At 40.0% G+C, this 26,332-nt stretch overlaps 1 protein-coding gene across 2 annotated transcripts in view; it reads left to right on the top strand.

Moving 5' to 3' along the window:
• Positions 1–26,332, top strand: part of IKZF3 (IKAROS family zinc finger 3) — a 98,455-nt gene that overhangs the window by 49,955 nt on the left and 22,168 nt on the right. For both annotated transcript variants that reach the window (XM_050762698.1, XM_050762697.1), the window contains exons 4-6: positions 20,365–20,625; positions 21,709–21,876; positions 24,726–24,842. In XM_050762698.1, the coding sequence (XP_050618655.1) occupies positions 20,365–20,625; positions 21,709–21,876; positions 24,726–24,842 (546 nt within the window). The remainder of the gene's footprint in view (positions 1–20,364; positions 20,626–21,708; positions 21,877–24,725; positions 24,843–26,332) is intronic.

The raw sequence follows: 26,332 nt of genomic DNA, 5'->3' as shown, positions 1-26,332 counted from the left end.
CACAGCAAACTAAAAGGAATGTGTAGGAAGACATTTGACATCTGCAAAAGAGCCATAGACAATTGCAGTGGTTCACAGAAAAATGGGCTGCCCACTGTCCTTAGTGGATCCTCTGGAGAGTTTTCTCCCTTCTTTTTGCTTTTTTTTTTTTTTTGAGATGGGGTCTCACTCTGTCACCCAGGCTGGAGTGCAGTGGTGTGAACTCGACTCACTGCAAGCTCCACTCCCTGGGCTCACGCCATTCTCCCACCTCAGCCCCCAGAGTAGCTGGGACTACAGGCGCCCTCCACCACGCCCGGCTAATTCTGTTTTTGTAATTTTAGTAGACACGGGGTTTCACCGTGTTGGCCAAGATGGTCTTGATCTCCTGACCTCGTGTTTCACCCTCCTTAGCCTCCCAAAGTGCTGGGATTTCAGGCGTGAAGCCACTGCACCCGGCCTCTTTTTGCATTCTTTGTCCATCAAGCAGTAGTGTTGGTGCCTCCTTCCAGCTGGGTTAAGAGAACGCATGGAACACCCTTATGTGCCTGCTGACTTTCATAGCAGATTTTCTTGCCAAGTGAGTTCTGCTTCTCAAATAAACTTTGGCACCAGGCACGGTGACCCAAGCCATTGTGTACCTTGGTGCCGTTTGATAGCTACAGGAAGGTACCCTGCTGGGGGATAAATGAGGAGTCCCAGTGGTGTGCCAAAATCAGCTCATAGCTGCTTGTTAAATTTTCAGGAATTTTGTATGCTGGCTGACTCCATGTCAGTAGCTTGAAATTGGCCATGGTGGAGTATTTATACCACTGAAATCAGCAAATGCCACAAATAAGCCCTTCCCCCGTCCTGAGCTGGCTGTTAAGCAATTACCAGCACACCACTGGACTGAAGACAACAAAATCCTGTCCTGGCTCATGAGAACTATCAGTTTTTTTGTAATTTGTCAGCCCAAAGGGATTTTGGGTTTTGGGTGTTCTGTTTTGTTATTGTGTTGTAGTTTGCATGAAAGAGAATAGTGTTAGAGACAGAAGAGTACGTGAGCTCCCCCCACTTCATGTTCACAAAAATAACTATATTAAAAATTCAGCTCTGAGACCACACTGTGGGAGGTAAATATTTGCCAGTGCATTAGCTTGTTAGATTTAAATTTTCAGGAATAAAGGAGAAAAGGCAGGGAGAGAAAGAAAAAGAGGGAGAGAGGGAGGAAGGGAAAGAAAGAGAAAGAGAGAAAGAGAGAGAGAAAGAGAAAAGGAGGGAGAGAAAGAAAAAGAGGGAGAGAGGGAGGAAGGGAAAGAAAGAGAAAGAGAGAAAGAGAGAGAGAGACCTGGAAATTGATTCTTTTAAAATTATCTACTCCCATTCAATCCTTGGAAAGTTTTCACAGAATTTGAAGAACACTACTAAAGTAAAAGACCCCAATGCCAAAATGTACTCACATGCTGTTCTTCACTTTAGTTAATGAACCAATAATTTTATTTAGTGAGCACTTGTGAACACTGCAGAAGATAAATGGATGAATGGATGGTTGGATGGAAAGGCAGAAAGAAAAATGGATAAACACTAAGCATTTACTATATTCCCAGAACTTTGGCATAAAAGAATACAACTATAAAAGACTGTCCTTGCCATGTCTTTGGGACACAATCAAGTACAATAACACCCTGCCACAATACAATGTGTACAATTGGATGTAACAGGATTGCTGATTGCCTCCAGTTGTCTACCCTTGCCCACTTCTTAGACAAGAGCAAGCCAAAGTTCTTACCGTAATGGATAGGAAGTAACTGCCTCATGATCATTTGGGTCTTTTAAGGTTTAATGTATGGTCAACTGTGTACAGTTTAAGCTTCACTGTCATTGCTTTGTGCTTTTTGTAACAGTATATTTAAAAAAACAAAAACCCCACCTACTATATTTCATTTTCTTGCAATAATGTGACCCCCATATTTTACAAGATAAAATTTCAGGATCCCATCTACTGTGTTGTGGAGGGAGCTCATGTACTCTTCTGTCTCTTTCTCTTTCTCTCTCTCTCTCTCTTTCTCTTTATCTCCCTTTCTTCCTTTCTTCCTCTCTTCCTCTCTTTCTCTCTTTCTCTCTTTTTCTCTCTCTTTCTCTCTTTCTCTCTTTCTTTCTTTCCTTTCTTTCTTTCTGGGTCTTGCTCTGTTGTCCAGGCTAGAGTGCAGTGGTGTCATCATGGTTCACTGTAGCCTTGACCTCTTGGGCTCAAGCAATACTTCCACCTCAGCCTCCTGAGTAACTAGGACTACAGGCATGCACCATCATGCCTTGCTAATTTTTTAACTTTTTGTAGAGGGGTCTCACTGTGTTTCCCAGGCTGGTCTCGAACTCCTGGGCTCAAGTGATCTTCTCGCCTTGGTCTCCCAAATTGCTGAGATTACAGGCATGAGCCGCCATGCCTGAGCTTCCTTCTTCACTTTATAAAAGAAAAGAACATTTCTCACCCACCTCTAAGGTGTAAATACTTCCAAGATGCCAAACAAAGGATCAATTAGATAATTTCTTCTATCAAATTTTCATAAATTATTTCCTCTCTATCCTTCTCATTAGGAGATACATTCCCAATAAATTTTACTTTTTGTATTTGGTAATTATTGATCAAAAATCATAATATACCTATATTGTTTTACTCAATTGTATGTTAATAATTGTAACGCTAATTCAATCCAGAAGAAAACACATTTTGACACATAACACTTCATGTTCACAAAAATAACTATATTTTATTGGGTTTTTTTTTTTTTTTTTGTGCAGATACATATAATGGGATGAACAATAGATGACTCAAGCATACAAGAGTACTACATTAGGATAAAATTCCATGGGGGGAGTGAAATGGAAATAGAAGTTCAAAGAGAAATTTCCTGATTTTCTTGAAAAGCTTATTTATATATTTTTAAATTTATGATGGAGTAAATTAAATAACAAATATGTATATATTCCTAAGTAGATACATTTGAAAGGGTGTGGTAACAGCTTAAACTATCATAATTTACAATATACAAACTGTATTCTTTTGTTTAAAAATAGTTAAACTCATGATGAAAAGTTATAGATATCAACTTAGTGTGTACTTAACGTCCACTATGTATAAGAGAGATATATAATTTTTCAAAATTCTTTTGAGGGTGCTTGAGCAAAAAATTTGAAAAATGCCAACCACTATTATATGAAGTCTACAAAATACAGCACAGAGGTGTCTTTAAGCCTGAGCCTGTTTGAAGGCCTACAGCAGAGATTTTCAACCTGAGATCTCAGGGTTTGAGAAATCAATCAATAGTATGTGAAATTTTGTGTTTATGGGCATGTGTACCTTTTTCTGGGCAAAGAGTACAGTTCTCAAAGATGTTCACAACCTAGAAAAGATTAAAAAGATCTGACCAAAGCATGTAAAGTCTTAAGACACTTGACTTTGCTGTTTTCATAATAGTTTCATATGCACTGGCATGTGGAATTGCTTCCAACGTAAACAATTTTGGTTCAGTTGTTTATATATAAAATAATACTAATTATGAAAAATAATGAAATAGATTAAATCCTGCTTCCTTCATCATCATCCTGAAATCTATCCTATGTCAATCTGTTAATTTTATTCTTTGCTTATTCAGAGGCCTTTTCTTTTTCTTAATTTTGATGGAGAAAATTACAGGTGCTTCATCCATAGAAAAATGCTAAATGGAAATGTGGAAAACAGTTTTTAAAAGAATAAACATCATCTGCCCTGACAGTTCTGTTCTGTGGTTTCTTCCAGGATCTAATCAGCAGTCTAGCAATAGGTTGACATAGTATTCAGGCTTAGAATTAGGAAAACTACATTTGGAAGTGACTAATAACACAGTACTTTCAAAGCTTTGGATTTTAAAGTGTCACACACACACAGCAGGTGAATGAAGATGTCAGAGCCAGGCCTAAAGGAGGACCCTGGTAATCCAGCCCTTGGTGTATAACCTTCAAACACCAATAAACAAGATTATCTGGATTTAACATGTGACCTTTCTCATTTTGACTGGTAGGTCCAGATGTTTTCTTATTTAGCTGCCTGGTTGAAATCTGCTTTAACTGACTGCATTTGGATCTAGATTTGAGGTTGCAGGAATGACAGTCTTGAAAACTACATTCTGCACTGGGTGATGCTGTCTAAACAGTAACATATGGAGACCTATGGTTTAATAATTAAAAATAATTTGTGACCTTACCCTTAATAGATTTGCTAATTATGTCAACTGAATAAGTAAAAATGAGATCACGATAGATATTTCACTATATTCATCAGTCTGGTGGCATTAAAGACATTGACAAGATGTGTTAGAACCAGGCTTTTCTGCACCTGCGTCTACAGAAGCAGAAATCTCAGCCAGGGCCTTTGTTATCCTTTCTTACTCCTCAAGTAATTTCATAGCAGCCCTTGAGAAAATAGGAAAGGCTCTTTGTTAACTTCTGTTAAGTCAGCCTAGGCTGTGGTCATACCTCCCATCCACCAGCATTTGAACAAACACTGCTTAATGGTCCATTATTACTCTCTTCAGTACTTGGAGCCCAGAATGCTCTCTGGCATTTTTATATGACCTATTCCTTACTTACCATCAGCTTGATTTTCTGGTTCTAGTCCTTCAGGTTGTACTAGTTCTCTCTCTCTCTGAGACTGTATAGAAAAGATAATTCTTTATTTTCTTATTTTGTCTCATGAGAGAACTCACATTCCTGAATGAACCCTCAGTGAACTTCCCCAAGTGCATTTATACCACTGCTGCTTTGCAGTCCAAAGATAGTGCGGATTAACTGATCAATAACCATAGCCTAGTAAAACACACTAAATTATTAACAATAGAAAGTGAGACAGTATGGTCCATAAAAGCACAAAATATGACAAAGAAGTAATATATCCTCATGTATCTGGATCCTTATGGATTTTAGCCCGATTTAGAAAGAGCAAAAATCAGTAGTTAGGTATTTGTCTTAAACTGATAATAAAATAACTAAGTGTGGGAAATGTCCAATCAGGCCAACTCTTTTATACTTGATTTTTTAACCCTCCTTTCCTACTGTCAAGTAGCAGGTGCCCTTGTGTTTTTCAACAAGCTAATTCTTGTTAATTTTGTTGAAAGGGAATGAAATCAGTTGCACAGGCACAAAAGGAGTTAAAAATAGTTAAATAGTTAAAAATAGTCTTCTGAGCATTTGTCATATGGAAGTAATCATAGCTCAGAAACTATACTTATCATGATGCTTCTTGTAATCGTTGGTGAATGGGTAGCTAAAGATTGCCATTTTGAGACAGAGTCAGTATCAGAGTCAGTATCAGAGCTATCAATTTTATTTTGTTTTGTTTATCTGTATAGACTTATTTTTAAAATAGCTTTAATGTGGTTATAATGTACATACTTTAAGTGTTCAATTCAATGACTTTTCTAGTAAATTTACAGAGCTGTACAGCTACCACCATGTTTTAGAACATTTCCATCACCCTAAAAAACCCTTTATACTTGTTTGTAGTTGATCCCCATTCCTGCCTGCAGCCTCAGGCAACCACTAATATTATTTCTGTCTCTAAAGATTTACTGTTTCTGGGTATTTCATATAAATGGAATAATACAATATGTAATATTTTGTTTCTGGCTTCTTTTACTTAACACAATGTTTTTGAAGTTCATCTGTGTTGCTGCATGTATCAGTAGTTTGTTTATTTCTTTTTTCTTAAAATTTTTGATATGGGATCTCACTACGTTGCCTAGGCTGGTCTCCAACTCCTGAGCTCAAGTGATCCTCCCACCTCAGCCTCCTGAGTAGCTGGAAACATAGAGAGGCCCCATCTCTACAAAAAAAAAAGAGTTTTAGTCCCAGCTACTCAGGAGGCTGAGGTGGGAGGATTGCTTGAGCCCAGGAGGTCAAAGCTGCCTAGTGAGCCATGATCATGCCACTGCACTCCAGCCTGGGCAACAGTGAGACTCTGTCAAGAAAAGAAAAAAAAAAGAATGCCATTGTATTCATGTAGTACATTTTGATTATCAATTCACTGTTTGATGGACATTCAACTGTTTGCATTTTTTACCTTCTATGAACATTTATGTACAAGTCTTTATGTGGACATAGGTTTTCACTGCTTTTGAGCAGATACCTAGAATTGTTGGCTTGTATGGTAAATTTAAGTTTAATTTTATAAGAAACTTGCCCCTATATTAGTTACTGATTGCTGTGTGACAAATGACCCCAAACCATAGCAACTTAAAACATATTATTTCAGGAATACAGGCACAGCATATCCAGGTTCTCTGCTTCAGTCTCTCCCAAGGCTGCTAACAAGATATTGACCTGAACTGTGGTCTCATCTGAAGACTTGACTGGGGAAGGATCAGCTTCCAAGCTCACTCATGTGGTTGTTGTCAGGATTCAGTTCCTGAAGGCTGTTAGACTGAAGGCCTCATTTCTTCACTGGAGGTTGGCCAGACGCTACCTTCAGTTCCTTGCTCTCCAGCTTATTTCATCTGAGAAGCTTGCGAGAAGCACCAGAGAGAGAAAGAGAGAGAACGATGGAAGTCACAGTCTTTTATAACCTAAACCCAAAAGGGACACCTTCCATCACTTTTCCATGTTTTTTTCATTAGAAGCAGTCACCTAGGTCCAAACCACACTGGAGGGGAGTATTACACAAGGGTGTGAATGCTAGGAGCTGTTTTAGAAGGCTGCCCACCATACTGCGAAACTGTTTTCCAAATGACTGTATCATTTTACACTCCCACCAGCAACGGATGAGGGTTCCATTTTCTTTTTTTTCTTTTTTTTTTTTTTTGAGACAGAGTCTCGCTCTGTCGCCCAGGCTGGAGTGCAGTGGCGCGATCTCGGCTCACTGCAAGCTCCGCCTCCCGGGTTCACGCCATTCTCCTGCCTCAGCCTCCCGAGTAGCTGGGACTACAGGCACCCACAACCGCGCCCGGCTAATTTTTTGTATTTTTAGTAGAGACGGGGTTTCACCGTGGTCTCGATCTCCTGACCTTGTGATCCGCCCGCCTCGGCCTCCCAAAGTGCTGGGATTACAGGCGTGAGCCACCGCGCCCGGCCGAGGGTTCCATTTTCTTTACATCCTTGCCAACGCTCTTTATCATGTCTTTCTTATAGTAGCCATTCTAGCAGGTGTGAAGTGGCATCTCATTATGGGTTTAGTTCACAGTTCTCTAATGACTGATGATGATGAGCATTTTTTCATTGGTCTGTCATCCATTCATATAATTTCCTTGGTGAAATGTTAATTCACATCTTTTGTGCATTTAAAAAATTTTATTTATTACCTTAGAAAAGCTAAAGACTGCTGTTGTGCATTTTAAAATTGGATTATTTGTCTTATTATTGAGTTGTAGGATATTTTCATTTATGAGTCATGTTTTCAGTGTTATATCTAAGAAATCTTTGCCTATCTCAAGGTCATGAACATGTTATGTGCCAGCTACTATGCTACGCCTGTATATACATTATTTTGCTTGATTTCATTCCTGTAATAGCCCTATTAGGTATAGATATTATCATTACTGCAACACAAATGAGAAAATTCACAGAAGTCAGATTACTTGCTGCGGTCACACAGCTAGTTAGTACAACTTGAACCTGGGTTTTGTCTTACACCAAAGCCCATGCTCTTTTATCAGAAACTTAAAAAAAAAAGGCCAGGCGCAGTGGCTCATGCCCGTAATCCCAGCACTTTGGGAGGCTGAGGTGGGTGGATTGCCTGAGCACAGGAGTTTGAGACCAGCCTGGCCAACATGGTGAAACCCCATCTCTACTAAAAAAAAATACAAAAAAGTTAGCCGGGTATGGTGGCGTGCGCCTGTAATCTCAGCTACTCAGGAGGCTGAGGCAGGGGAATTGCTTGAAGCAGGGAGGTGGAGTTTGCAGTGAGCCAAGATTGAGTCACTGCACTCCAGCCTGGGTAACAGAGCGAGACTCCATCTCAAAAAAAAAAAAAAAAGGCATTCAACTCTATTTTCAGTGGAAAAAGTAAGTTACATACTATATTGTTCCTTCCCTGTAATTACCAATACCCATCCAATATTACTTGAATATTGTTAGTAGAAACCTCTCTGTGATCATTAGAAGTTGCTGTTTGAAATAGAAAGGACATAGATTCCAGTTTGTTGGCCAGATTCCATTCTAGTTTTGTTCTGCCAGACAATATTCCCTCTGCAGTTTCCGGCAGAGCTAGGATGCATCTTTGCTTGCAGCCTTGAAGTATGTTACTGGGCAGCTGTTAAGCAGTTGTTACACTTCACCCCCAGGGATAAACATGTTCCAGTGACAAGATAGCTTATTCCCTTGTGTGCTTTTAATGTTGTACATTCACCCAGGAGAAGTCAGTGCTGAGTTTCTTCTATTATTTCTCAGTGCTCTAATTCCATTATTTGAGAACCAGGGAAGAAGGAAGGGAAGAACCAGAGAAGGGTAAAAGTCTAAATAATATGTTACAGATGGGAAATGTTAATTTTTTTAATGTTTTGTATTTTAATGTAATGCTAAAAAGCACAAGAATCTTCTAATTCTTAATCCTTATACTCATTTCCTTCTCCTCCAAGAATCCTTTATACCCTTTGGGTCTGATCATTATATCTTAAGTTAGAAATACAATTTATTGTTTCCCTCTATCCTGGGCCAATATGCTAGCTTTAGGCAAAATTGCAATCTGTACAATTTTTAAAAACACTGTCAACCCTAATTTTGTACTTGAATGAAACAATAGTATAGTTGTTCATGCTTTCCTTTCTTCCTCCTTATATTCTTTCCTTCCTTACTTCCTTGTTTGTTTGGTAAGTAGTCACTGAGCTCTGTATCAGGCACGTGCTAAATGTTGATAGAAGCAGCATAATATACAGACATTGACATCAAACAGTCACTATGGAGAGAGGACAATGGGGAATATTATAGAAAGAGCAGATTTGGAAAGAGAGAAGAAATGGGAGAGATAATGAGCTTGTTTGCAACTTGTTGAGTGTGAGATAAGTGTTGTATATGTCAGGAAGTATATGTCTGCGGCTTTCCAGGTCTACTGGAAATACAAATTTGAGAGTCAACAGCAATGAAAACTTGGATCAGAAGACAGAGTATGTAAAGTGAAAAGGCAAAAGTTTCAAGAAATAGGCCCCAGGAAATAATTCACATCTAGGAGACAGAGAAAGAGGAATAAACAGGATATAAATAAATAAGTGAGGTAGGAGTGGAACCAGCAAAGAATAAGCTAAGGAAAGAGGTTTAAAAAGCAGGGACTGGCCAGTGGCAACCTATTGCAAAATGGTGGAGTAGGATGGGCAGAAGCCAGATCACAGTGGGCAAAGAAGTCAACTAGAGGACTGGCTAGCACTGTGGGGCATGGGCCTTATTCTGATGCATCAAGAGAAACTACATACTGCATGACAGCATCAGAATCTTGTAGACAAGTTAGGGGTATACTGTGATTTACTACTTCTTCTCTGCCTGCCCTGGTTATTATCACTAAATTGGTTCAGGCTGCCCAAGGAGTTCATGCATTCATTCATTCAATTTCTTTTTTTTTTTTTGGAGACGGAATCTCATCACCCAGGCTGGAGTGCAGTGGAGCTATCTCGGCTCATTGCAACCTCTGCCTCCCGGGTTCAAGCGATTTTCCTGCCTTAGCCTCCTGAGTAGCTGGGACTACAGGTGCATGCCACCATGCCCAGCTATTGTTTGGATATTTTTAGTAGAGACGGGGATTCACCATGTCAGCCAGGCTGGTATCGAACTCCTGGACTCAAGTGATCTACCCGCCTTGGCCTCCCAAAGTGCTGGAGTGCTGGGATTACAGGCATGAGCCACCGCACCTGGCCCATTCATTCAATTTCTAAAGTAACTAGGCCCTTGTTAGGTTCTGGGGACACGAATATTATTTAAACCTGGTCCCCACCTTGAAAATACTTCTAGTCTATATGGGAAATAGATACACTAATTGTGATATAACACAAAACATGCTGTATACACCAAGAACTACTTATGCTCTGGACATAGAAGACTTTTTCATTCCTTCCTTTACCTGTGACCCTGAGTTTGGTATTGTAACAGTCAGAATGTTTTTTAGCCAATTTAATTGTATTTGGATGACAGTTTTTGAATTTTACTAAGAATTGTATTTTAATATGTTTTAAACTTTTTCATTCCTGTTTTAAAAAAAGATAGAGTGAATATTCTATGCAAGGGAATTTTGAATGAAAAAGGAAGTTTTTTTTTCTTTTGGATTTATAAATGAAGTTTCTACCAGGTGCCTACTTTCGTCTATGCTTGTTTAGGCACCATCTAAAACTTCAACCTCTTTAAATGTATTTTCATCCATTATTTTTTGATGGGTAGCAGTTATTTCTCAAAAATATAAATACAAAAGAGTTTAATATGTAGATGAAAATAATCAATAGAAACAATATACTTGTAGACTCTTTGTAGTTTAGAAAGACATTTCATACATCATGGCCTTCAGTCCTCACAATTCTAAAGAATTATACCTGGCCCCATGACATTTGAAGAGCTTAGCCCAGCTGAGCAGCTGGAACCTTACCTACTGCTGATGTGTAGTGTATTTCTGTTGTAAAAGTAGTAAATCTCCTCTTGTTCTAATGGGGAAGCAACGGATTGCAATGAAATTATTAAACAAAATTATTTTTATTATTATGCCCATGAATGAGCTATTTGATAGTCAGATAAGGCAAAGATTAATGTTATTAGTAAAACTGAGGGTGGTTCCTTTGCAAATGAAGCTTTTTACATGCTAATGCTCTTGCATTTGAAGTTATGTGATTTACTGATGGCCAGTTTAGATTTTTTTTTTTTTTTTTTTTTTTTTTTGAGACTGGTCTTACTCTGTTGCCCAGGCTGGCTGGAGTGCAGTAGCATGATTACAGCTCACTGCAGCCTGGACTTCCCCAGGCTCAGATGATCCTCCCTTCTCAGCCTCTTGAGTAGCTGCAACTACAGGCATGCTGTATTCCCAGCTATTCCCAGGTATTCTACCATACCTGGCTATTTTCTGATGACTTTAATTTTTTCTTTTCTTTTTTTTTTTTTTTTTTTGAGATGATCTCGCTCTGTCTCCCAGGCTAGAGTACAGTGGCATGAACACAGCTCACTGCACACTTGACCTTCTGAGTTCAAGGGAATCTCCTGCCTTAGCCTCCTATGTAGCTGGGACAACAGGCACACACTACCACACCAGGCTAAGTTTTTTATTTTTTGTAGAGACAATCTTACTTTGTTGCCTAGGCTGGTCTCAAACTACTGGGCTCAAGCGATCCTCCCACTTCTGCCTCCTGAAGTGCTGGAGTTACAGATGTGAGCTACTGCACCTGGCCAAGACTGTATTTCAATGAGAACTTAAACCTATAGAATTTTATCCAAACCTGTACTGAGATATCAGTATTTCATCTCTTGTTAGCCTGATTCACCTTTTCCAGTTTTTTCCTAATTTAAGAATAGGCATTTTCAAGAATAACAGACGTTCATTATTTTAAATTTTAAGAGGAAAAAAGAAAACATAACAAATTGTATGAATGTCAAAAGTTTAGTTTGCATTGAAGCTTTATAATTTTACTGGTTAGCAAATATTAAAACTTTCCTTACTCTTTAGTTCTAAAAATATCATCGGTTTCTCTGTCTCATTACTTTACATACAAAAATGTAAATTAGAAAACGAAGATGACCCGTCGTTTCAGTGTTCTTCTTCCTAATACAAAGAGGTCACTGTGAGAGAGAAGTATAGACATTAATTTTATAAGGAAAACTGTTCTAGTTCATCTGTTTGCGCTAGATTGGGTGACAGTAACAAACTTTTTAGACTGAATACCTACAATACATATATTTCCCATTTTGCTCTTTAGTGCTTCAAGCTTCTAAATCCTATTAACAGCTGTCAAAACCTGGTAAACTATTTAGATGCTTTCACAATTTGTTTAATTGGATAGTTAGAAAATGGCATGCTAGAAAAGCCCACCCCCCCTTTCTTTTAGCCTGGCTGAACATCTGTAGCATTAGAGCCTCATTATCTCTGAATTGGCATAGCAAATCAGTGGCATCATTAAAATGCCACATTAAGATGATTAAGCTTCTTTGTTATCCAGTTGACTTTTGCATGTGCTGAAGACTTCATGGTTATGACCCCCGATCCTTGTAAAACACTTAAATAGCATCACCCTTTTGTGCCTTCCCTAACAGCCTCTACCTCATTTTGTCCCTTCTCACAATATCTCTGGCAAACCTGAGGATATTACTTCCAACTTTGTCCTTCTTAGAGTTGGATTCTGAGATCTTATAGTTTAAGGTGGAAATTCAGAATCTCTTTTTTGCACTGGGAAATTCCTAGTACCAACATGCTCTCCAAGATACCCAAGTTGCCTGTTCTGTTTGCCATCTTTGACAGGTTCTTCTCTCCAACTGAGCATTTTATGTGCCTGTAAAAACAAACTGAGACACAGTTGGCTGAGACTGCTATTGCCCCTGAAGGATTCAGATGTTGGATCCTTTCCAGGACCTATTGTTTTTGCAGTGTCTCAGGTGAAACCAAAAATGTCTACTCTGGAGTACAAGCCTTTCATGTGATAACCATCACCCCAGGAAATGAAACCATGTGCATCAGCTCCAGTGAGCCAACCTTTGTTCTCTTCAGCCTACAAAATTCTCTCTGGGGTGTGTGTGTGTTCGTGTGTGTCATCTTCCTAAGAGGCCTCCAAAACATAGACAAAGATGGGAACAATTGTGCCCTAGAGTAGCTCCTGTAGAAAGAAGTTTAGTTTAATCTAATTTCCTATGGGTTAGATTCAATTTAGACATCTTTTCCCCACCTCTGGGAATGTATAGCAATTGCCTTTATCAGCAATTTGTGCTTTGGTATATTCTTTTCTCCACAAGTTCAGTTATTAAAAAATGTATTCAGGAAGCCTTTAACTTTTTTATTATAAAATAGATCATATATGCAAAAAGGCAAGTATAATTACATGTGTAGATTAAAGACTAATAAGAAACCATCCATACACCCAACACCTGACTTAAGAAATAAACTTCCACCAGTGTCTATGAGGCTTCTTCATAGTTTTCTAAGTGTCAACTTAAGATGTATGTCTAAGAAACCTGATATATATTATAAGAAGATTAGAATTTACAAAACCAAAACATGAGATTATTCATACTGTAAAAGGTTTATTCACTTTACAAAAGAGTTCAGGATACTATCAGGCAGTTCCCTAAATATATTCAAGTATTTGTTGCCAGGTCTTTAAGATTTTCTGCCTTTATTAAATGAATGGGTGTTGCCAGTCACTGACAACTGAAGTCAGGGAAAAATCAACATTTCTGAATGTAGAATGTTAATCAGCGGGACAGTGTTATTGGTTTTGCATGAAACAGTTTATGAACACATCAACTACATAAAAGCAGATCTGTAGCAGTGTAATAATATCATACTGAATATAAAGCAGAATAAGATGGGTGTATTAGAACAAAGAAACATAGTTTTTTTTCTAGTTAAGGGTATCAAGGAAGACTGCATGGAAGAAGTGTCATTTAAACTGCATGTGGAAGTTTGAATACACTGTTGAAATGGTAGAAGGATATTTTAGGTGTGGGAAAGGCTGGAGAAGAGGCTTGGAGAACTGTGATTAGTCAGGGTGCTACTGTGCTTCTCAGACTTTAATGTGCATAAGAATCTTTGAGGATCTTGTTAAAATGCAAATTCTGGTCCAGTAGGTCTAGGTTGAGGCCTGAGCACCTGTATTTCTAACAAGCTCCCAGGGGGTTGCAGAACCGCTTATCCAAGGACCTCACTTTGAATAGTAAAGTTCTAATACAGAGAGAAAGGTGATTCAAGAAGACTGAGAAATGAGATGATTAAGTAGTCCTGGGGCAAGTTCTGGACAGGTGCTTGAATGCCTCATTAAGGAGTTTGAACTGTATTCTATAAGCAAATTAAATCATTGAAAGTTTTAAACAAGAGTTTCATTCTACAGCATGATTATTCTGGCAATAGGATGCAATATAACAGAGGTCACATGTACCATGGGCCAGTTAGGAGGCTAATGCAATGATATATTCATATACCAGAAATTTATTGGATGTCTACTTTATGTAGGGCACTGTGTCTAACTCCAAGCAGTGGCTGTCAAACTGCATTGTACGTAAGGTTTATGTGGAGAGCGTGTTTTTAAATGCACATTTCCCGTCTCCACCCCCAGATTAGTAGATCTATGGTAGGAGCCCAAAAATTTCTATTTTAAAACCACATAACCTCTGGTCTTACAGACGCAGGTTAAGCAGTGTCATAGGGAATGCTGAGTTACACACACACACAATCTGTATAGCTTCTGCCCTCAGCTAGCTTACATATTTATGGGGGAGACTAGGGGAGGTGAGTTTATAAGTAACCCAGGAAGAAGAAGCAGGCTATTTTCCAGCTGGGGGGATCAGGGAAGGCTTAGTAGCTGGGAGATAGCATATTAGTTTGACCTTAAAAGATGTGTAGGACAGTGTCCAGGCGCAGTGGCTTACACCTCTAATCCCAGCACTTCGGGAGGCTGAGGTGGGAGGATCACGAGGTCAGGAGATCGAGACCATCCTGGCTAACATGGTGGAACCCTGTCTCTACTAAAAATACAAAAAATTAGCTGGGCATGGTGGTGGGCGCCTGTAGTCCCAGCTACTTGGGAGGCTGAGTCAGGAGAATGGCATGAACCCCGGAGGCAGAGGTTGCAGTGAGCTGAGATTGCGCCACCGTACTGCAGCCCAGGCGACAGAGCAAGACTCCATCTCAAAAAAAAAAAAAGATATGTAGGACTTGGACCTGTGGCCATGTTGGGGAAAGATCTTTTAGGCAGTGAAAATAAATTTGGACAAAACCAAGACCACTTAGAAGTTCTTTAGTTAAAGATCTAAGTAGTCAAAATTAATATGCCAAAGATGGGTTGGGGCCAGATCCCAAAAGTCCTTTTAAATTCTTTGTTTCTGAGTTTGGAATTTATTTTGTTGGCAGTGGAAAATATTGAAGAATTGTGACAGGGCTATAATATGACCAGAGCTAGAATTTAGGAAGAACAATCTTGTAGCAATGAACAAGATGAGCTGGAAAGGAGAAAGAAGGGAGGCAAGGAGAACAGTGCGGGTGCTATAGTAGTAAGTAGATCATGGGAAAGTCATAGGGTCTGAGAATTAGGTAATGGGCATGCAAAATACTAGAGTGGAGAAACAGATTAGAGATTGGACAGACAGACAGAACCACTGATTGATTGAATGTGGGGCCCAATCAGGAGAAAGGAAAGATGACCGTAAGGATTCTAGCCTGAGTAACTGAGAAGATACCTAGGAAGCCTTCAGAAACAGAGGACTAAAGAAAGGGAGAGACATTACACCTAGAGTTATATATATAAGAATTAATCATATAAGATGTTAGTTGAAGCCTTAAGAATGAATGAAATTGCCATGCAAGAGGGGTATAGAGGGAAGAAAAAAGAAGGTTAAGGACGGTATTTAGGATGCAGAGGGAAGAAAAGGGGCAAGAAGGAAGCAATCAGAAAGGCAAGGAAAGAAGGTACAGTTTCATTGAAGAAATAGGAGTGCAGGGGCCGGGCACAGTGGCTCACACCTGTAATCCCAACACTTTGGGAGGCCAAGACAGGTGGATCACCTGAAGTCAGGAGTTCGAGACCAGCCTGGCCAACATGGTGAAACCCTCTCTACTAAAAAATACAAAAATTAGCCAGGTGTGGTGGCACCTGCCTGTAATCCCAGCTACTCGGGAGGTTGAGGCAGGAGAATCGCTTGGACCTAGGAGGCAGAGGTTGCAGTGAGCCAAGATCACACCACTGTACTCCAGTCTGGGCAACAGAGTGAGACTCCATCTCAAAAAAAAAAAAAAAAAAAAAAAAGAGAAAAGAAAAGAAAAGAAATAGGAATGCAGAAGAACAAGGAATGGTGAGAGGTCAGTAGTGTTGAGGACTACAAAGAAGTTGGGGAGAGTGGCATACAAAAATGCATTGAATCTAGGAATCAGAAGATTATGGTTGGTGATATTCAACGGAGCAGATTCAGTGAATTGTGGAGGCAGAAGCCATATTATGGAGAATTCTGAGGTCTTTTTGAGGCTGTAGAGGCAGTAAGCATAGCTTACCTGTGTCTTTTTTTTTGAGACTGAGTCTTGCTCTGTCGCCCAGGCTGGAGTGCAGCGGTGCGATCTCGGCTCACTGCAACCTCCGTCTCCCAGGTTCAAGCGATTCTCCTGCCTCAGCCTCCCAAGTAGCTGGGACTATAGGCGTGCACCACCATGCCCAGCTAATTTTTTGCATTTTCAGTAGAGATGGGGTTTCACCGTGTTTGCCAGGATAGTCTCCACCTCCGGACGTGATCCGCCCACCTGGGCCTCCCAGAGTGCTGGGATTACAGGTGTGAGCCACCGCGCCTAGCCCACCTGTGTCTTAAATCTGTCTAGAAAGGATTGTTGAGGCCAGGTGCGGTGGCTCACGCCTGTAATCCCAGCACTTTGGGAGGCCAAGGTGGGTGGATCACGAGGTTAGGAGTTCGAAACCAGCCTGGTCAAGATGGTGAAATCTCGTCTCTACTAAAAAAAAAAAAAATAGCCAGGCATGGTGGTGGGCACCTGTAATCCCAGCTACTCAGGAGCCTGAGGCAGGAGAATCGCTTGAACCCGGGAGGCAGAGCTTGCAGCGAGCCGAGATCATACCACTGCACTCCAGCCTGGGCGACAGAGTGAGACTCTGTCTCAAAAAAAAAAAAAGAAAGGAATGTTGAGAGAGGATGAATTTAGGTATGATGTGATGAAAGGTGAAACCAAATTGCAAAAGGAAAGGAAAAGAGGAGTTGGCAACTAGAGAGCCTGAAGACATACAGTTGATAGATCTTGGAGATCAATTTGATGTGGAGATTGAAAGAGAAAAGGTTCCACAATTTCACGACTTGGAGACTGGAAGAAGGGTGATGCCATTTGTCAACAAAAATAAGTCATAAATTAGAAGCAAGTTTGGGTTCAATGATGACAAGTTTGACTTTAGACACATTCATTAGTATTTTCTAATAGAACTTTCTAAGTAGAACACCCCTTTTCTCTGCTCCAATAAGTCTTTCGGAATGGGATGAATCCCTTCATTAGAGCAGGCTTGTGCCTTTCCTGGTTTTGGTGGACTGTATTTGGAGGCTAAGTACTGAGCCTAATATCTCTCAGGAATCTCATTCATACCTTAGATTCTAATTTATTTTATTTTATCTTTTTTGAGCTGGCGTCTTACTCTGTCGCCCAGGCTGGAGTGCAGTGGTGCAGTATTGGGTCACTGCAACCTCCACCTCCCAGGTTGAAGCGATTCTCCTGCCTCAGCCTCCCCAGTAGCTAGAAGCCACCATGCCCAGCTAATTTTTTGTTTTAGTGGAGATGGGGTTTCGCCCTCTTGACCAGGCTGGTCTCAAACTCCTGAACTCAGGTGATCCACCCGCCTTGGCTTCCCAAAGTGCTAGGATTACAGGCGTGAGCCACCACACCTGGCCAACAATTTATTATGACTTACCTTGAGAAGGTAACAGAGTTGAATATTAGAATAAATTAGAATCTGGTTGGCCGCGGTGGCTCAGGCCTGTAATCCCAGCACTTTGGGAGGCCGAGGCGGGTGGATCAGTTGAGGTCAGGAGTTCGAGACCAGCCTGGCCAACATGGCGAAACCCGGTCTCCACTAAAAATGCAAAAATCAGCTGGGCATGGTGGCACGTGCCTGTAATCCCAGCTACTTGGGTGGCTGAGGCAGGAGAATCACTTGAACCTGGGAAGCAGAGATTGCAGTGAGCCGATCGTGCCACTGCACTCCAGCCTGGGCAATGGAGCAAGACTATGTCTCAAAAAATAAAATAGAATAAAATAAAAATAAATTGCTGATCTCCAGTAACCAAGCAGAGAGGTCATTGAAGTCATTCATCTAAAACTGGTAAGACTCCAAAGGCAAACCAGCAACTATGTAAGCCCAGAGGACTTCTCTAATACCCTGTCCCTGTGTCCTTATGTCCCTGGGTCTCAAATACTGTCTTCCTTGCTCTACAGCTGGCTCCTAAAGGACTAAAGCTAAGATCTACTCTTGAGCCAGGATGGTGTAGTATTGAGTTCCAGGTCAGACCAACTAAAGCCAAAATCCTGAGGGAAAGGAGCAGCTCTCTTTTGTCCTCTGTTTTCAGAAAGACCCAACACATTGATCTTACTACATTTTAAAGTTCAGTGACCATGGAGTGTGGCCTGAGTCTGGTCATGTTCACATTTTCTAACCAAAATGGAAAGAATCCTTTTCTGCTGGCCTTTTCTATCTGCTGTTTTTGGTTTTCAGTAGCTGAAATTTTCCGTTGAGGTTCTTTTAAACGCCTACATGCAAACTGAAGCGCACTCAAGCTTTGGTGGGATATTACCCACAGCTGGAGTGATGGAGGAAGGGAGGCGGGTACAAGCCTCAGGTGCATCCTTCTCTTAAAAAAAATTTAAAAAAAAAAACACTTAAGTAAACAAATTCCATTTGAAAGCAGGGAAGACCTATCCAGAGAAAGAAGGAAGTGAACCTCTTTCCAAGTAGGAAACAGATATCATTTCTTATATAACCCAGATCCATAGGGTGGCCAAATTTGAAACATGTTGGACTTATCCTACAGTCCTACATCTTTGCTAGTCAAAGAGTGAAACGTTGTGAACCATGAACTGTGGTAGGAAGCAGTGGAACGGTGTGGCAGCCCTGGCTCCTCTGATGGTGGTTAGGCCCTGTCTTGCTCTATTAAGCAAACACAGTTAATATAGATGAAAGGTAACCTTGATAGAAGTGAAAATTGAAACTTGGGTTCAAGGTAGCAAGCCAGGCACAGCTGCAGTTGTACTTCCTCCTATGTGGCAAGAGGAGCAACACTTACTGATGTTTTTTGGAAGGGATGTAGTTTTTTAAAATATCTTTTTTTCAGAGTGTTTTGGGTTTTAACATTTACACCACTGATGGGAGGGTGTGGAATATAGTTGGTAAGAATCCACTTAGGCCTTATATGTCTAGTGCGTGAGGTCAAATCCAAGTAATTCATAGTTCAAGGTTAGGTTTTGTGTTCTAATCACACCTCTGCCAGTAACTGGACATGTAACCTTCGACGAATGACTGAAAACGTCTCTGCTCCCAGATTTCCTCATCTGAGAAACGAGAGGGTTGGATTAGATGACATTTAAATTCCCTTCCAGTCCTCCACTCCATTGATTTGTGATTCCTCATGGGGAGGGACAACTTTCGATTTCTAGGGACCAATGTTTGAAAAAGTAAGCATTTATGTAGCATATTTTATGTATGACAACTCCCTTACAAATGTTTATTATTCTTACATCAGGCAAATTTTTAGGTTTTACTAGTGTCAATGCAAGTACATAAATTTGCTTCTTTATTATGTTCTTCATATTTTTCCCACGTTCTTCATATGTTCTTAGACTCTTCATGAAGAGTATGATAGCTGTTCTTTTAAATTTCATTTATTTACATTGCAGCTCTTAAGACAGTACTTGGTCAGCCAACTCACTTGAGCCAGTCCCTCCTCTCCTATCCAGTCCTATTACACAATCCTTGAGTCCTTGACTTTAGTCCTCCCTAACTTGGGACCTAAGGGTCCTTCCCCTTATTTAGATTGAGCCCCATTTACCTGTGTCAATGAAAGTAACTCCTTAGGTTATATGAAAGAATAACTTTTCCTTTTGTCTTTCTCAACACTATTTCATTAGTACTGACAGCTTCCTCTACAGTCAATGTTGTGCCTTTATCAGCTCCAAGAGAGACAGAGATAAGATGTGTTTTAGCAATTCATATACGTGGAAGGGGAAGAGGCAGAGCATGGCTTAAAATTAGAAAAACTACATTAACTATTCAACTCTTAATCTGAATGGCTTACATTGCATGCATTTGAAGGAGTCAAACAATATTTTCTCCTTGAAACCTAAGAGTACATCACCTTGCCTTTTTAACTGCAGCCACCAAAAACAGTACTAGATCTGAGAACCCTTCCTCTCCCCTAGTACTGGAGAAGAGTTGCTCAATGTTTGTTTCTTGGCCACTTTGAGCAAACTTAGCTAAAATCTATTATCTGTAATTTTCTGGATAGCCTAAAACACTATCGTCTGTTTTTATGTGTAAGTATGTGTGTTTTCCTCTGACTGTGGTTCTGAATTTAAATAACGTGCGGTCATGCTAATGGTGCCTTCTTGTTTTGTAGATGTACAGTGTTTTGTTAGCTTCATTTGGTATTTAATTGTCAGTTGTGGGTCTCTGCTGTTTGAGCTGCTTTGATAGCTTCAAGTACAGTCATTGTTCATTTCTTGCATTTTCTTCCCTGCAGATGATTCAATGAAAGTGAAAGATGAATACAGTGAAAGAGATGAAAATGTTTTAAAGCCAGAGCCCATGGGAAATGCAGAAGAGCCTGAAATCCCTTACAGCTATTCAAGAGAATATAATGAATATGAAAACATTAAGTTGGAGAGACATGTTGTCTCATTTGATAGTAGCAGGCCAACCAGTGGAAAGATGAACTGTGATGTGTGTGGATTATCCTGCATCAGCTTCAATGTCTTAATGGTTCATAAGCGAAGCCATACTGGTAAATAGTCTGCTTTTTTCATTCTTCTGAAAACTATCCTAATGCAGCCATGTGAGAAATGAAGTGGTGGAATTTGGAACTTTCGGTTACTTTCATTGATTTTTGCTATAATGCTGATGTGTCTCTCTCTCTGCATTGCCATTTACTCAGTGCTTTTTATTCCTGCCTCACCATGCATCTGGCAAACATATTGCAAATGCTATGAATAAAAAAAGACTGTAGAGAGCACAGTGTTCTAGGTCAGCCAAATACTTTTTCTTCAGTTTCTAAGTAGGAGTTGAATTGTGTGATTTGCTTCTTAGCCATCTTTCATATATTTTTGCATAACATTTTTAATAAGAGCAAATCTTATTGTATTGGGTTCAAATTTGGTAAATGAAAGGACATAGTTTTTATTTCCAGTTTAAAATAATGTATCTTCAGACAATAAACAGGCAGTCTGTAGAAATGCATACAAACACAACCACTGCACTTGAGCCAGTCGATTCCATTCCGCATCTCATATGAAGACTTTAAAAAGGAGAATTTCTAGCCCTCAGCACCTTGTAAGGACTTTAGTTTCTGGCTCTTTTTTCAAAAGAGATTAAATTTAAAAGGAATACTAAAAAATTAGCCAGGCATGATGGCAAGCAGTTGTAGTCCCAGCTATTCTAAAGGCTGAGGTAACAGGCTCACTTGAACCCAGGAGGTCAAGGCTTCAGTGAGCCATGATGGGACCATTGCACTCCAGCCTGAGCAACAGAGCAAGAAGACCCTGTCTCAAAAAAAAAAAAAAAAAAAAGAAAAAAGGAATACCAAGTAATATAAAAACTTAGATCTAGAAAGCACTTCTAGAGCTACTCTTGTTTCTTTGCTCTGATTCAATATGATACCTAAAATAGCCTTGCTAGTGGGTGCTTTTTCTCTTCTAAAGAGGAGATTTCATAAGTAAGTCTTACGCTTGCCTTGAAATGCAGCTCCAAACTGATCCCAATGTGAACAGTAACTGTCTAAAAGATGAGCTTTTGCCCTAGGCATCTAATCTGTGCATATGTTTCTCCACTTGCCTGTGATCAGAAATCTCCTTTTTTGTCCTTTTTAAAGGTGAACGCCCATTCCAGTGTAATCAGTGTGGGGCATCTTTTACTCAGAAAGGTAACCTCCTCCGCCACATTAAACTGCACACAGGGGAAAAACCTTTTAAGTGTCACCTCTGCAACTATGCATGCCAAAGAAGAGATGCGCTCACAGGGCATCTTAGGACACATTCTGGTAAGTGAGAGAAATGAGCACTCCATGTCTAGGAACTGCATTCCTCAGAGCCCAATGTGGAAACTAGAAAGAGTTAAGTAGGAAGGTTTCAATCTGTCGTTCTTGTTCTGAAGGGTTACAACAGCAGAGACCTCTAGGGCTAATTACACTGCCATTAAGGCATTAATTGCTCTCCGTCTGCCTCAGTGAAGATGATCATCTCCTCGCCATCCTCGCACCCCTGGAGAACAACACAGTCAGATAGGAAGAGCCCACCCTATAAAAAATGTCTTCTTAATTTCTGTGAGAAAATTATAGCCATGAGTATTTTCTTCTGGTAAACTTTATTAGATTGTTTTCCTAACACACATACTCTTTCCATTCAAAAGACGAGACAAGCAAATGATGTACAGTTTGTAAATTATGAAAAACTGTAATTTGGATATAAATCATTGTTTGGTGGCTACTTTTTGGCCATTCGGGATAAATTTCTTAAATCCAACTTTCCTCTTGATCAGCCCACTTTTTAAATCAACATGAGGTCTCACTATGTTTCTCAGGCTGGTCTCAAACTTCTGAGCTTGGGCATTCCTCCCACTTTGACCTCCCGAAGTGCTGGGATTACAGGCATGAGCCATCATGCCCAGCCAGCCTACTTATTTTAAATCTCTAAAAGATGAACAACAGTAAGGATTTGGAAAAAGCTATGTGCTGTCTTGATGTTTTTACTCCTTATTTTGACCAAGATAATACTTTTTTTTTTCAAGATTTAGAATTTCCTTCCTAGAAAAATAAGACTGAGTTTATTTTCAAATTTGGGACCTCATGTTCTTGATGTTATCTGGCAAATTTTAATTGGAAGAAAAGGTTTGTTTTCATGTCAGTTCATATCTACTGCTTTGATTAAAACCTAGCCCCAAACTCAAAACTTGTTATAATTCAGCCACTAGGATTAAAGAAGTCAGCCCCAACAAAACCCACCATGAAAGATCGTAACTGGCAAATGAAGGGTTTCTCTCTTTTACAACTCATTTTTCAAAGTAATGAATTAAGGATGAGTTTGGTTCGAAAAAATTAGAATAGTTCTCTACTGTTGCCTTTTTCAAGTAAGAAACAATAGTAGGCTTTTTAAAGACAGATTCCAGAGAACCCAATTTATGCAGAAACGTAACATTTTTAGCCCTAGCAAACCTGCATTTGTTTTAATTTAGGATTCCATAAGGATCTTTTAGTGCTTTAAATCCCAAAGCCTCTGTTTTAAACAGAGCAAGAGGAGTTAGAAAATAAAAATTTTAGCCCCTAAAACTGACAAATGCATTGAGTATATTTTATCAGCAATCAGAAAAGACCAGCCTTGCACAGATAGTTGAAGTTATTACTTACATATTTCAAGCAATAAAGCATTTGGGGAGTTTGCAGAATAAAGGTTGCATGAATTGTATGGATGAAAGTTTTCCTTCATCTTAGACATTTAGATGAAGTCATTTTCACAATTCATTTTTATTTCTTTTTCTTTTTCTTTCTTTTTTTTTTTTTGAGACATAGTCTTGCTCTGTTGCCCAGGCTGGAGTGCAGTGGTGTGATCTTGGCTCACTGCAACCTCTGCCTCTCAGGTTCAAGCAATTCTCCTGCCTCAGCCTCCCTAGTAGCTGGGATTATATATGCCTACCACGATGCCCAGCTAATTTTGTTTGTTTGAGACAGAGTCTCGCTCTGTCGCCCAGGCTGGAGTGCAGTGGCATGATCTCAGCTCACTGCAACCTCCGCCTCCCAGGTTCAAGTGATTTTTCTGCCTCAGCCTCCTGAGTGGCTGGGACTACAGGTGCGCGCCATCACGCCCGGCTAAGTTTTGTATTTTTAGTAGAGATGGGGATTCGCCACATTGGCCAGGTTGGTCTCGAACTCCTGACCTCGTGATCCACCTGCCTTGGCCTCCAAAAGTGCTGGGATTACAGGCATGAGCCACTGTGCCTGGCTAATTTTTTATTTGTAGAAGAGATGGGGTTTTGCCATGTTGGGCAGGCTGGTCTCGAACCCCTGACCTCAGGTGATCCACCCACTTTGATCTCCCAAAGTGCTGGGATTACAGGTGTGAGCCACTGCGCCTGGCCTATTTTTATTTATATTATTCAAAGATATCCTGGCTGGGTGCAATGGCTCACACCTGTAATCCTCTCACTTTGGGAGGCCAGAGTGGCCTTTGGGAGGCCAAGGCTTCACCTGAGCCTGTGAAGTTGGGTCTGTAGCGAGCTGTGATTGAGCCACTGCACCCCAGCCTGGGTGATGGAGTGAGACCCTGTCTCAAAAACAAAAAACCAAAAAAATCCTTAATTAGCTCAGTTTTTATTGTTTTAGCCTAGACTTTGCTATAGCCACGTGGCAAGGATGAACTAAATTTATCCAAATATGTCAATGTTATGCAAAGGCCATCAGTTTCTCTAACTCCCACAAACTACAGCAATCTCTACTTACAGCCAGATGGATGTCCAAACTAAGGAATCCTGTCCTGTTTCATTGCTTATACCACATTAACCTCCTTGAAGAATAAAAGGGCCCTATTTTTTTCCCCCCAAAGAAAACAAGATTTGACCTGGAGCCAAAACACTATGCTAAATGGTAATCACTAAATCCGAATTCTTCCATTTGTGATAGGAGGCGACCCTTTCAAAGAATACTCTGACATAATGATTAATCATAGACCATAACCTTATTTAAGCTTACCAAATTTAAAATATAGATTCAAAAGTATCCAAATACTCTGGCTTCACTCAGCAGTCTCATTTCTAGTGAACAGTTGTCACAGAGCCCCAATACCTGACCTGTATGGAACCCCTGAGGGTCACTGCGTGTGCCTTATGTTCTCCTTCTAGTGGAGAAACCCTACAAATGTGAGTTTTGTGGAAGGAGTTACAAGCAGAGAAGTTCCCTTGAGGAGCACAAGGAGCGCTGCCGTACATTTCTTCAGAGCACTGACCCGGGAGACACTGGTGAGTTCACACAACACACATTTAGCAAGCATCTGCTGTCCTAGGTGGTGAGATACAATAGTAAGTAAAAAGACTCATGGAATTTATATTTTACTGGGGGCAGACAGATTATAAAGAAAGTAAATGAGCAAACTGTAAGTTGAGAGATTAGAGGCTGGTAAGTGCTATTGAGAAAAATGAAGCAGTTACTGAGGAGCGAGGGTGAGAATCAGGGTAGGCTTTGATGAGGTGACATTTTAACAGGCTTCTTAACAAGGTGAGCAAGCCCTGCAGATAACTAGGGAACAGCAAGAGCAAAGGCCCTGGGGCACAAATTTGAAGAAGTGTACATAGTCCTGTGTGTGCCAGTAATGGGACCTGAAGCCAGAGAGGAAATGGGAAACCAGATCTTATCAGGCCTTGCAGGCTATTGTAAAGGCTTTGGCTTTTACTCTGAGTGAAATTGAAAATCTTTAGAGGGTTTTGTACGAAGAGGTGACATCATTGGCCTTCTCATTTGAAAGAATCACTCTACTTGCTTTTGAGAAGAGATTGTATTTGGGGCAAGGTTGAAAATTGGGGGATCCAGTTAGGAGGCCATTGCAATAATTCAAGCAAGAAAAAATTATGTGTTGTTAGTGGTAGAGGTGGTGAGAAATATTCTAATTCTCTGTATATTTAAAGGTAGAATCAACAAGATTTCCTAACAGATTGATAAAGAATGGAGTTGTCAAAAAATGGCAAAAATTGAGGGTAGAGGAGGTTGGGGAGTGGCTAGGGAAGAGTCAATTAAAACTACAAGGATTTTCTTTGCACAGGGCCCAATTTATATCCTTGTCTACTCATATGATTTATTGTGATGCTTCTATTTGGCTTTGGGGATTGCTTGTTTTATTCAGTGATTTGAATTAGATACCTACTGGCAATTGGTTCAAACACTAGATGTTCTTCTATATCTCAATTGTGGTTTTATTTCCTTTTCATTCTTTAGTTGAAACAGCCTGAAACTTTTTTGTGTCACATCTCTGCTGCTGTCCTTTGTCCCATTGAGTTGGCTGTCAGCCTGGTTCTGCAGCTTGGGTTGTCTGACATTTTTATTTGATAACTTGAACCAATTACTTATTTAGAATAGGTACAAACCCTCATGGGATTTAGTGTTTGACAGCAATTGTTGCAGTTGAGTAGTTTGAATAGCCTAAAACAGAAATATTACAAAAATATCACAGAAATAACATGAAACTCAGGAAAAATGGAGTAGAAATGACTACTTAAACTGCCCTTATTTTGAGTAAGAGGAAACTTTTGTTTTAGATAAAACCTATTGTATAATGTTAGGAGCTGGCCAACTGAATTCTGTTGGCTTGCAGTGCTTCTGCTTTTTATCCTAGTGGCATCTTTGGTTTTATCAAGGAGTCGGATTTCTAACTTGATAAAGGAAATCCAACTTATTTGGATAAAGCTTATCCAAATAAAAAGAAATGTTTACTCCCTTATAAAAAACAAACAGGTCA

The sequence above is a fragment of the Macaca thibetana genome, chromosome 16 (genome assembly GCF_024542745.1).
Source record: "Macaca thibetana thibetana isolate TM-01 chromosome 16, ASM2454274v1, whole genome shotgun sequence".
In the NCBI taxonomy this organism is placed as follows: Eukaryota; Metazoa; Chordata; class Mammalia; order Primates; family Cercopithecidae; genus Macaca; species Macaca thibetana.
The sequence above is the reverse complement of the archived record's forward strand: the minus strand, read 5'-3'. Positions and strand labels throughout refer to the sequence as shown.